Source organism: Chiloscyllium plagiosum, unplaced genomic scaffold (assembly GCF_037043375.1).
Source record: "Chiloscyllium plagiosum isolate Xiang-an unplaced genomic scaffold, Cpla_swu_hap1 HiC_scaffold_15, whole genome shotgun sequence".
NCBI lineage: Eukaryota > Metazoa > Chordata > Chondrichthyes > Orectolobiformes > Hemiscylliidae > Chiloscyllium > Chiloscyllium plagiosum.
This window is the reverse complement of record NW_028270153.1, coordinates 55,538,494-55,551,730: the sequence shown is the minus strand read 5'-3', so window position 1 is coordinate 55,551,730 and position 13,237 is coordinate 55,538,494. Positions and strand designations below refer to the sequence as shown.

The 13,237-nt window shown below is 41.0% G+C and overlaps 1 protein-coding gene across 1 annotated transcript in view; it reads left to right on the top strand.

Annotated features, from left to right (window-relative positions):
- The window catches only part of quoa (quattro a), a 144,666-nt gene that overhangs the window by 115,483 nt on the left and 15,946 nt on the right, over positions 1 to 13,237 (top strand). Inside the window, exons 19-20 of the mRNA XM_087994601.1 lie at positions 1,871 to 2,041; positions 5,760 to 5,937. Coding sequence (XP_087850727.1) covers positions 1,871 to 2,041; positions 5,760 to 5,937 — 349 coding nt within the window. The remainder of the gene's footprint in view (positions 1 to 1,870; positions 2,042 to 5,759; positions 5,938 to 13,237) is intronic.

Below are 13,237 nucleotides of genomic sequence, written 5' to 3'. Positions count from 1 at the left end.
GTGACAGGGGTGATCCGTTTGTAACCTGGTTGTTGTCCCCAGTAAGGCAGCCCACAAGGGCCACCTGAGAAGTGTATGGTGAATATACAGGGGCAATGGTTGAGCAGCCTGTCTGTTTCAGAAGAGCTCCACACTGTGCACTGAGAGAATCCTCTTCTGTTCAACATTGCCAATGCCTCACAGCAGAAGACAGAGGCTTCACTGACCACTAACCTGGAGGAGCCACACTCCTGGGCTCCTCACTTACATCTCTCTGCAGTCCAGCTTTCCTGTCTGTGGCTGCTGGTCCTCTCCTCCTGTCTAGTCAGCTCCAACATCCTCCGCAGCAAATGTAACCTTCTTCATGTCAGGCACATCTCAAACTGGCTTTGCTGTTGTCTGCTGATGGTTGCCAATTCTTTTTCCCTTAATGACCAGCTAAACCCATTTGTCAGCATACCTTGCTTTGAAAAGTAATGGGACCATCAGGTCACTCGTGCACTCTCTCAACAATTGTACACAAATGGAAACAATAATCACAGAATCCCTACAGTGTGGAAACAGGCCATTTGGCCCAGCAAATCCACACTCAGACCCATTCCCCATCTCTATTACTCTACTTTTGCCCTGACACTATGGGTAATTTAGCATGGCCAATTCATCTAACCTGCACATCTTTGGGTTATGGGAGGAAACCGGAGCACCCAGACAAAACCTATGTAGGCAAGGAGAGAATGTGCAAAGTTCACACAGAAGTCACCTGAGGCTGGAATTGAACCCATGTCCCTGGTGCTATGAGGCAGCAGTGCCACCATGCTCCCTAAGAGCTTGCAACATCTCTCCCATATGCATCCACATCTTGTGAGGCAATGGCTCACCTGTTTACTCTCTCCCCTCACAGAGATTATTGCACATTGCCCTCATGAGAGCAACTGTCATATTTTAATGGCACTGTGTTACCCTGGTCATTGATCCTCTTTCTACACTGTACCTGGGTAAGCCTGTGAACCTCATTGTAGTCTCTTCAGTTCTATTTTATCCATTAGCTAGGTTTGCATCTTATGAGCAATAGCATAAGCATTGCCACATCAGATGTAACATCCTGCTGGATGCCAAAAGCCACATTAAAGGAGATGAACTCTGGAGAGTTGTTCACAAGTTAGATTTCTCTCCATCTCTGCTGTTGCTGCATTGTAATCGCTGCAGCTATGTCCAAGTGTTGGTTAAACATAGCGCCATGAAGTTACACCTGACCAGCTAATGGCAGGATTGGAAACTTCCTTCTAGTCTCAGTGCATTAGTGGCCAAGCCTCCACCATATTTGTTGGCTCTCTGCTGCATAATTGTGGTTGTTCAGCCATTCTTACCACTAGAGGCACTACCCATTACTTAGAACCTGTTGCTAGGAGCCACACTGGGAGATCTCAATTGTGTCCAATCAGTAGTGATCAAAAGTGAAGATGCTAACTGATTACTCTTTTGAGGTGTATCCCAACTGACATCTACTAATCCAGCACAAACCAGAATGTACAGTTGCGACCTTTGTGTTATATATTTCACATGAGAGCCTGTGCCTGATCATTGATCCAAAGTAAACTCCAAAAGCTCAATTTCATTTATCATAATTAAGTTTCCATGTTAGGCTCATGACAACAGCCTGATACACTGAGCACATCTTTATGTATTTTCAAACTTGCCAGAAGTCATTTTAAAATCATATCACCCTTTCCATTTTATCCAAATTTGAGATGGTTGATTCAGTTTAAACTCAAATTGAAAAAAAAACGTAGCATTTACAATGAAATAGCTTCACTGTCAACTTTAAGTAATCGATTCCTGAAGCGAGGAACAGGGGAAATTGGAAGATTAATGACAATGATCTTGTTTCTAGGTGAACCTGAAGGAGCAGGGCCAGTTGTTACGTCAAGATGAATTTGTCGTATGGTGTGGACGAAGGAAGTGGTTTAGACACGTCTTCCTTTTTGAAGATCTTATACTCTTCAGCAAGACCAGAAAGATAGAAGGAAGCAATGACATCTACATTTATAAACAGTCCTTCAAGGTACAAATGAGCAGTTTCTAGACTTTGAATTTTCTCCACTACTCTATGTTATGGTAAGGAAACAGATTTGACAAAACCTATCAAAGGCTCAGCTTGGAAGATTTGAATGTGATAACTGGGAAAACATTTGAAGTTCCCTTTCAAACAATGTAAAGATATTGTAAAATTATCCAACTAAAATTTATGGGTGGCTTTCTTAATGTGTTAGTATGAAATCCTGATTGAACAAGCAAAGTTATGATTTCATAAAGGTACTTCTGATCTCCTGTTTATATATTTCTATGCCCAAGTTAGACACCATTATTATAGCAATGTGTTTGATGTGGGGACAGAATATAATTGTTCCAGGTTTGCAGATGACACAAAAGCAGGTGAATATGTGAGTTGAGGCTGATGCAAAGAGACTTTGAGCAGGTTAGGGTTGAATGTATGGCAGATGGAATATGACGTGGATAAGTGTGAGGTCATCCACTTTGGTTGGAGGGCCAGAGGAAACGAGTATTTCTTAAATGTTGAGTGATTGGGCAGTGTTGGTGTCCACAGGATCCAAGTGATTTTGTTTATGGAGCTACTGAAAGCTAACTTCCAGGTGCAACAGAAATGAATTCAAATGGCTTGTTGGCTTTTACTGCAAGAAGATTTGCGAACAGGAGTAAAAGTATCTTACTCCAATATTACAGCATTTTAGTGAGATATACCTGGAGTATGGTGTGCACTTATGGTCTCTGAACCTAAGAGAGGATACATTTGCCATAGAGGGAGTACAGAACAACTAACCCAACTAACTCCTGAGGATGACAGGATTGTCCTGTGAGCAGGGAGGGAGAGTGCACTGCAGAATGAGCTGGTTTAACTGTGTGCATTTCAGAAAAGGTTTGATGGTGTGGATCAAGAAAAGTGGTTTCCCCTGGCTGAGGGGAGGGGAGGGGTTGGGGGGGGAGGTAGGATGGGGATGGGGATGGGGATGGGGATGAGGTTGGAAGTGCTCTTGAACCAGGGGACACAGTCACAAAGTAAGGGCAAGCCATTCAAGGACTGGGCTGAAGAGGAATTTCTTCATTCAGGGTATCGTGCATCTTTTGACTGCTCTGCCTCAGAGGATTGTAATAGCTCAGTCATTGAACATATGCTGGATAGAGATTGATAAAGGGGCTTATATCATTGCTGTCTTGCCATACTGCTTAATGCAGGAACAATGCCAGGAAGCTGTTCACAGTTGTCAACAAGTAACAAGGGATAGCCTTGGGGGATCCTGACACAATAAGCCAAGGGCAGCCTCCAGTACCACTCCAGGGGCTGCCCTAGGCAGTCCGAATCAGGGTTCACTTCTCAAGAGTGAAAAGCAGAATGATGGGCAGTGCACCATATGTCTTGATTCTTTCTGTCTGTTCTCCTCCTGGAATGACAGTAACGTAGGTTTTCAGAAGATGAAAGTGGATGGCACGGCTATTACTATTGGCGCAGGTGAGGGGCAATGTCTTGAGCGAGTCAATAGGCAGCATAGTGGGTATACAGGGTGAATGGTAGTGTGAGTCGGCAGTAGCTTGAGCATGAGCAAGAGTGACGGGACCTGGGTACAGGAGCAGAGATGGAAGGAATGTCTGGTCATGAAGGGAAGATGGTGGCATTTCATGCTGGTGGAGTGAAGAAGGTCATTGACTTCCTTCATATGTTGCTGGGCCTTTCTGCAGATGGGTGAGACTTCTTTAACCCAAGTGGCAACCCTTAGTCCGGACTGGCATGGCATTCTTTGTCCTGGGGGAGGAGGAGGTCCCACTTGCATACCACCCTGTCCTACATGAGATGAATGCCCATGTCATCAATGTGGGACACCAGTTACCTCATGCCTGCCTCTCTGAGGGCAAATGTCAGCAACTGTAGAGGACATCCATGGATGGACAGTGTGTGTCCAGGCAAAGATAGCTCCTGTGCCAAGGATGTCAATCACTTCTTGGATACCAGTGAGCAATGAGTTGTTAGCATGTGATAAGATGGGGCAGATATTGGACTTGACACATATAAGAGCAGCATGAATGGAAATTACTGCAGTAGGTTTGCTAAGATTCAGCCAGAAAACTCATTCGGCCTCGTAGCAAGGCTCCCCCTCAACAACCTGATGTGACTTGCACTTGGCCAGAAAATCTGTAAGATTCAGCCCTTGGTTTCTGTTCAGTAAATATTAGGGTACAGCCATGGGTTAAACGCAGACTGTAAGATTCATTTCAGGCAGTTGATCAATCATTAACTTTCTCAATTTTGAAGCTTGTTTTACATCTGTTGCAAAATGGTGTGTGATTACAAAGCCTGAGGCACACTGCGCTCTGCAAAGTAACAGATGTTTTGTATACTTTTCACAATAACACATCATATGTCGGGTGCTGACATGAAATGCTCAAAGTGTTATTTTTTTCTGAGCTGCAGTTGTCTCCCTTAACAGTCACAAATGTCATTGTTCAGCAAATATACCTAGTCAAAGTTTAATTATTTTTGCTCATGGAACTTTGTAGATTTGTCAGTCTCAGTTTGGAAGTGTAGGAGGAAAACATCTATCACTCTAAGGTTTAAATCCGTGTGCAACAAAGCATGACTTCTGAATTCTATTTCACACCACATTGCCATCCATGTTAACACACAACTTGTATCTATCTGTGAGTTTCTTTCAACTTCTTTCAACATTTGGAACTAAGCTAGAATTCTGACAAATTGCTCCATTCCCTGTTTTATCAGTGAAAACTAGGAATGGAATCTGCTATCCCAGAGTTCATTGCTTAATATGTTAAAAAAGGTGTATGCTGGCACTATACTGTGAACAGACATTTTAACTTTGATCTCACCTGCGATGTGGACACAGGTCATTTGCTTTTTCCTCAAATGAATATAGCTAGATAGAGACGGACAAAACCATGCAAATAAACTTTTGTTAGAGATTAAAAGCTCTTAACAAAGTAAACAATTATACAAACTGTTGTACATTAGCAATGACTAATGAAAATAATTTTAGGATGAAATGTGGAATATCCTTTGATCTGTTACTGCAGTAATTGGATGAAATGTTACAGTGAAGTCCAGTCATAACTTGGATCCGATTGGATCTCAAATTGCTTTATGCCTGACAAAATGAAGTGCTTATTAGCATTCTACTGTCCTGTATATTGATTAAATGCAGCTACATATTGTCAGGAATATGTGTTAATCAGTATGTGCACTTTACCATTGCTCATTTAAAGTTTGGAACACAATTCTGACATTTAATTGCTAAAAGAGAGCTTTGTCCAGTCTGATCTTCGCTCACTCTCTGGGCACTTCACTGTAATGGAGAAATCTAAGGGCAATTAGGGGACTACTGCAAGAGCTTCTAAAGGTCTGGCTCCTGATCCAAAGGACTAAGCATGAAAATAAATTGCTGATAATTCGAGCAACAGTTGTTTTGCAATTGTAAAAATAAATGGCATTGAAATGTGACACCTTGATTGTGATTTCTGGAGTTCGTTGATGAATGCTAGATGCAAGATTTTTCTTCATTCTACCTGTTAGGAAAATGTATCATTGTGTTAGAGATGTACAAAAATGTAACACATGTTCATTCTGTTTAGGAGATGGACAGGTACTGCATAAGTTTCCATGTAGTAGTGTACAAAGCAAACTAAAACGCATCGCCATGCAATCGATCGAATTAATATTGACCCATTGTGTAATACGCCATGATTTTGCATTTCAGACATCTGAAATTGGAATGACACACAATTCTGGAGAAAGCGGGCTGTGTTTTGAAATCTGGTTCAGAAGGCAGAAATCCCGGGATACTTATATCTTTCATGCTCCAACTCCAGAGATAAAGCAAGCATGGATCGATGACTTGGACAAGATATTGTGGAATCAAGCTGTGAGAAACAGGGGTCAGTAAATTAATAAGAATTAATAGTAAAGAGAAGAATTCTGCAAGACCTGTAATCATTTTCCTTCTAGTGTTTTTTTGTTTTGTTGTATGCTTTGTTTTTTCATAACACTGATTTCTTTGGTATTTTGAAGGTTTCTTGAATGCATTTTGTGGTGATGTTATGCGAGCACAAGATGCATACTTTTGTGGCTAAGGTATCAGTAACCCAATTTGTAAAAGAAAGTTCCTGTTTTCTGGTGAATTGATAATGTAATCACTTGTGTTGTTTATAACAGGACAAGCATTATTGATATTTTAGCAGTTTACACATTGAAATTTATAGCTAGTTAATACGAGGATGTGTGGTCCACCACATCATTTTTATTAAAAAAATGTGACTACCAAACTTCAAACAGCTAAATTTGGTTTCATTGAAGATTTGGTGAGTCTCTTAATGACAACTGTCAAGAGGAAGAAACAGACAGTCAGAGAAGGATTTTATTTAGTTGCATGAGGTTGGTTGCTGATAAGTCACATTGTCACTTAAAGTAGCTATTATGGAAAGCATGGCACCTTGTGCTCTTTGAGATGACAGTATAATGTGAATAATCTCTAACAGTACTTTGAAACACTTTGAACCAGTTAAAATATATATTTAGCCCTTTACATCCTCGGCAAAGACATGACGTGGCAATCACCTTGACTTTGTATCGTCTGTCCCTGTTGTATCGTCTGTCCCTGAAGGGAAAAGGGAAGAGGACCAGAGCAGTAGTCTCTGGGGACTACATAGTTGGGAGGTGGGGGGTGGGGGTCAGATAGGAGGTTCTGTGGGAATGAGAGAGACTCACGGTTGGTGTGTTGCCTCCCAAGTGCCAGATTGTATGATCCCTCTGATCGTGTTTTTGGGATCCTTGAGAGGGAGGGGGAATAGTTCCAAGTCTTGGTACATATAGGTACCTATGACATAGGTAGGAAGAAAGGTGGGGATCTAAGGCAGAAATTCAGGGAGCTAGGGTGGAAGCTAAGAGCTAGACTAAATAGAGTTATTATCTCTGGTTTGTTGCCTGTGCCACGTGCTTGTGAGGCGAGGAACAGGAAGAGAGTGGAGCTGAACACATGGCTGCAGGGATGGTGCAGGATGGATGGTTTTGGATTCTTGGATAATTGGAGTTCTTTCTTGGGAAAGTGGTACCTCTACAAACGGGATGGTCTTCACCTGAACCAGAGGGGTACCAATATCCTGGGGGGGTGGGAGTGGGGACATTTAGGGGTGGGGGGGGGGTGTTGGAGGGCTTAAACTAATGCAGCAGGGGGATGGGAAGCTGAATTGTAGTTCCAGTGTACAGAAGTTTGAGGGTAGTGGGGTCAGGGATAAGTTTGCAAGGTCGCGAGAGGGCACCGGCAATCAGGATGTTGGGTTGAAACGTGTGCACTTCAATGCCAGGAGCATCTGGAATAAGGTGGGCGAACTTGCAGCTGATACCTGGGATTTTGATGTTGTGGCCATTTCAGGGCTAGAGCAGGGATAGGAATGGTTGTTGCAGATTCTGGGATTTCGATTCTCAGTAAGAACAGAGAAGATAGTAAAAGAGGAGAGGATGTGGCATTGTTAATTACACCAGCTGAGATAATGTTTGAGGACTCATCCACTGAGGTAGTTTGGGCTGAAGTTAGAAACAGGAAAAGAGAGGTCACCCTGTTGGGAGCTTTCGATAGGTCTCCGAATTGTTCCAGGGATGTAGAGGAAAGGATAGCAAAGACGATTCTCGATAGGAGTGAGAGTAACAGGATAGTTGTTATGGGGGACTTTAACCTCCCCAATATTGACTGGGAATACTGTAGTTCAAGTAGTTTGGATTTTGTAAATGATCTGGATGTTGGCATAGGATGAGTTACTAAATTTGCGGATGACACTAAGATAGGCAGAGTTGTGGATAGTGCCGAAGGATGTTGTAGGTTACAGCGAGACATAGATAAGCTGCAGAGCTGGGTGGAGAAGTGGCAAATGGAGTTTAATGCAGAAAAGTGTGAGGTAATTCATTTTGGAAAAAATAACAGAAAGCAGAGTACTGGGCTAATGGTAAAGTTCTTGGCAGTGTCGATTAACAGAGAGATCTCAGTGTCCAGATGCATAAATCGCTGAAAGTTGCCACCCAGGTTGATAGGGTTGTTAAGAAGGCATATGGTGTGTTGCCGTTTATTGGTAGAGGGATTGAGTTTTGGAGCCACGAGGTCATGTACAAGACATTGGTAAGGCTGCACCTGAAGTATTGTGTACAGTTCTGGTCACCAAATTATAGGAAGGATGTAGAAGCTTGGAGAGTTTTGAGAGGAGATGTAGTAGGACGTTGCCTGGTATGGAAGATGGTCTTACAAGGAAAGGCTGAGGTAACTGAGGCTGTTTTCTTTGGAGAGAAGAAGGTTGAGAGGTGACTTAATTGAGGCATTTAAGATAATCAGAGGGTTAGATAGGGTGGACAGTGAGAGCCTTTTTGCTCGGATAGTTAAGGCTAATATGAGGGGACATAGCTTTAAATTGAGGAGTGATAGATTTAGGACAGATGTCAGAAGTAGTGTCTTTACTCAGAATTGTAGGGACTTGAAAAGGCCTGTCTGCAACAGTAGTAGACTCTCTGACATTAAGGTCATTTAAATGGGCATTGGACATATATATATGAATAATAATGGAATGGTACAGGTTAGAAGGGAATCATATTAATTTCACAGGTCAGCGCAACATCGCGGGCCGAAGGGCCTACTACACTGGAACATTCTATGTTCTATGGCCTCCAAAGCTTATTGAAGATACAGTTTCATGTTTGAAATCAAGTTTAGATAGTTTTATTTTACCTGCAATTCTGTCACTTGCCCCTCCCTGATTTTATTTAATCTGCCATTTTTGATTGTGCCTTCAGTTATCCAAAGCTCTTTCTACTTTAGTTCTCTGTGCCTCCCTGCTTCGCTGTCCTGCTTTAGGTAGCCATGATGTGGAGGTGCTGGTGTTGGACAGGAGTGGACAAAGTTTAAAAAAATCACACAACACCAGGTTACAGTCCAACAGGTTTATTTGAAAACACTAGCTTTCGGAGCGCTGCTCCTTCATCAGGTAGCTGTGGAGCAGGAACATAAGACAGTCAAAAGAGTACAATCTTTTGCTATAAATTCAGTGTTTTATGATCCTGCTCCACAGCCAGCTGATGAAGGAGCAGCACTCCAAAAGGTAGTTCTTCCAAACAAACCTGTTGGACTATAACCTGATGTTACATGATTTGTAATTCTAATTTAGGTATACTTTCAAAACCTACCTTTTCATCACCTGTTCTAATACCACTTTACATGGTTTGGTGTCAAATTTTGTTTGATAGTTTTGTTGAGCAGAACCTTGAGATGTTTTCACTTCATTGAGAGCGCCAAAAAGTGCAAGTTGCTGATACTATAGTGATAGCCTGTCCCTTTATTTGAGAGTCTCTGATTGCTCCTTAAAGTTTATCTACAAGAGGTCTGTTGATGATCCAGTTGATAATATTTGTGTTGAGATAACTGGGAAGTAGATATTGAACCATTAACCTCGGAGACACATGGACAGGTGGCAGTGGGGTTGTGGAGGCAGAAGCTCAGAGCATGTGGGAAATCAGCCAAATTGTCAATTCTGCATGGAACTTCATGAGCTCTAGAGGAAATACTGCTGTGTGAATATTAGGACAATTACAGGATTGAACTTGGCCGTGACACTGCTAAGATCAAATGTCTTATTGACACTGTCTGGGCAAATTCTGGGAGAAGTGCCAGAGCCTGTATCTTTGTATGATTCGCTGCTTCCCACAGAGTAATAGAAAAGGAAAAGCAAAGTCAGGTTTTCTTTTAGAAATAAAACTGTCAAGTTTAATTTTTCCAAAATTGTGCCTTTTCTGGGCCAACTGTTGCAATGCAGGATTCAGTCAGTGCATAAAATAATTGAGCATTGCAATATGTGTCCTTGTCCCCATTCTGAACTGTCAATCAGTTCTCATGGTATTCCAGTATCAATTGGTGAATTCCAGAATTTGGTCCGGTGTTGCATTAAAAAAGAGTAGGAAAGACCTACTAAAATGTGGTGGTTGAATTAATATTTTTATTGCAGCAGGGTAACATTTAAATACAGGATTTGTAACTTTTCTTTCCTCGAGTCATACAGCACAGAAACAGGCCCTTTGCCCCAACTCGTCCATTCCAACTAGATTTCCTAAACTGAACTAGTCTCATTGCTCATAACATTAAGAGAATCAAAACTTCTAACTCTGGAAAAGGTGACATAAAACAGCTGATGGGTGTTAAAACAGGGCTAGGAATATGAAGAGAACATTTTTCAAGAGTCTGGCCCTCTGTTATTTTTATCCTCACAGAATACAATAGTTTAATCTGGAACTGGTTTCTCCTACAGTGAGCTGGAAGGTTTATATCTGATCAACTTAATATTATTCAAGGATTAAATGCTATATTTCCTTGAAATATTTCCCATCATTGTTTCAGCATTAATCATCAAATCAAATTATTTCCTGAATAACAATCTTATTCCACAACAAAATATTTAAGATTTGTAGATTCTGTTCATTTTTTGAATCTAAGTCTTAGTGATGGCCTTCCCACCAGTGTTAGACTGTATAGAAACTTTGCAGGTGACAGACTGTTATCATCTTCTGTGTCCTTAGAATCTACACCATGATATTGTTTTAATTGACCTGAAAGCTTTTTCTAAAACATTTTCATTCAAATTTAGTGCATCTTCATTCATAGCACCAAGAATGACTTACAAAGAATAATAATTATTGGGAAGTAATTATCTCCTCAATTTTCTCACATTTGAATAATTCTCATTCATTCCTCCTGCAGTATTGCTATCCCATACTATCTTATCCTTCCCATGCTGCTCCTGTAATGCCATTTCTCATTTCCTCATTTCTTGCATGCATTCCATGCCATCCCCCACCTGCTCTTGCTGTCCCTAGTCCTCTCGTTCATCTCATGCATCCTTCATAAAAACAGTCCCCCTATCCAGAGAACGTTATTGTTGGATTCTCCTTATATTCAATGGTTTCGGTTCAGTGCCAATACTTCTACCAGACTGTCGCCATCATCCTTTCGCTGCTGTACTTGCATCACTGGATCCAGTTGTAGAGTCATAGAGATGTACAGCACAGAAACAGATCCTTCAGTCCAACTTGTCCATGCCGACCAGATATCCCAACCCAATCTAGTCCCACCTGCCAGCACCCAGCCCATATCCTTCCAAACCCTTCCTATTTATATACCGATCCAGATACCTTTTAAATGTTGCAATTGTACTAGCCTCCACCACTTCCTCTGGCAGAATCAAGAAAGAATCAACTTCACTCAATACTGCAGCCCCACTGCAAGGCCACACTCAAAATATTCACTTATTTGTTTCTGTGCTGTGACGTCTCCCAAACATGTTCCTCCAAGATCGGCTGTAAACTTCATTTGCTAACTTTCCCAGACGCACTCTGATGTCCAGCAATACACAAATTCAAACAGCAAAGGCAGCAACTGTGCAGGTTCACTGCTGTGTCAGTCGGCAGTGTGGGTTTCTCCTCTGAGTTCCCCATATGCCTCTATGTGCACTCGTTCTTGCCCTTCAAATAAACTCACCAGCAACCTGAGCCCTAATAAAAACCTAATCAAAGCAGTCTGGCTGAACAAAGTCTCAGTGTTATCCTTGTAAAAGTCCTCTAAGGAAACCTTGGGAAATGTACTGACCTGTTTAAGATTGGATTGTCTTTCTCACTTTGTTAGTAATTATCTGCACATCTTCTCCAATGGCAAAGGCAATATACAAACCCAAGGAAGACTTTTCATTTGTATTATTTAGGGAGTACTTATAAAGAAAGCCTCGATGGGATCCAAAGAGCCCTCTGATCCACTGTGAAGTTTTGATTTTGTGTGAGAGATTAACTTGTAACTTGACAAGAAATGGTTTTACTCCAGACAAAAATGGATCAATTTAAGTGTTGAATTAAATATAAAATATTTCAATTGAAATAATTAGACTACAAAAGACAGCAGACCTCTGTTTACCAACAATAGTGAAAGTTTGGGTTGACTGTACAAATAAGTTTTGCTGCTAATATTCATTAATTAAAGCAAAGATACTCTGGGAGTCTTTGATTTCAAGAAACTTAAATTTGGTCACTTTTGTCTGAAGTACTTTTTGTTGCAAATCTCATTGTTGGTCTGTTGTGACAATGGCTACAAATCATTTCTGATCAGAAACCACAATCTAAATGCTTGGATTTAAACATTTGGGTTTATGTTGGAAAGTACAGGGAATTCTCCCATTATAACAGGATGTCCACTAACTGGCATGGATTGCACTGCTAGTTTCAAGTAACATCTTTAAAGCACTCTTGACAGCCTGAAAATTGTTCCTTTTCATCAGTTTTTTGTTTTGTTGATAAGCTTGTGTTTTAATAAAATGCAAAACCTTCCCTGTCAATGTTGAAATTCCTTCTTTAGAGCTCCAGATGCAGGAGAGGGTGTTTATGGGCATTGGCAGTAAGCCATTTATGGACATCAAACCTAGCGAAGCAGCCATCAATGATCGATCGGTTGAGTGCGTCACAAAAGGGAAAGGTATGAGCTTAACTCAGAGGTTAGCTGAACTCTGTGAGGGACTAGGCTCTGCAGTGTGTCAGAACATCGTCCTTTTGCCTTTTTGGCTTGAGTTCAAAACCTTCTGCCCATGCATTTTAGGAAAAGGAGCTTTGGTAATCTCAACTTGAAAAGCATCAAAAATGCAAAAAAAAAGAATGGTTTTAGTTGTACAATAACTAGCAGCAGGTTCTATGAGAACCTTCTTCAAGGCCACAAGAAAAAGGTTAGAATTTTAGATATTCAAATTGTGTGTTCCTTTCTGGTTATGGTTAAGGTACATTATACCTGGGAAGTTTGAAAGTGCTTTGACCTCTGCCACAGCCAACCTTGATGTGATTATTGTTGCCACTAGATTCATAATTGAAAGTGTTTCAGTCCTTGCTCTTCATTATATGCTGTCATACTTTGAAAAGCACGCATTCATTAATATATAAAAAGCACAATCATTCATTTATAATGGAAACATTGCAGTATTCTGTTGCTATGACAGACTGTACTATTATGATTGACTAATGGATGCTATTATTGGTTTCATAGATACCTTTTCCTTTTCCTTTATCTGAATACAAAGCTAAGCTAAAGAAATACATTATGGCCAAACAGAAATTTAATGTATTATTATATATGTTGCATTTTTTTTCTGTTTTCATGCAGTAGCCTTTACACGTAAT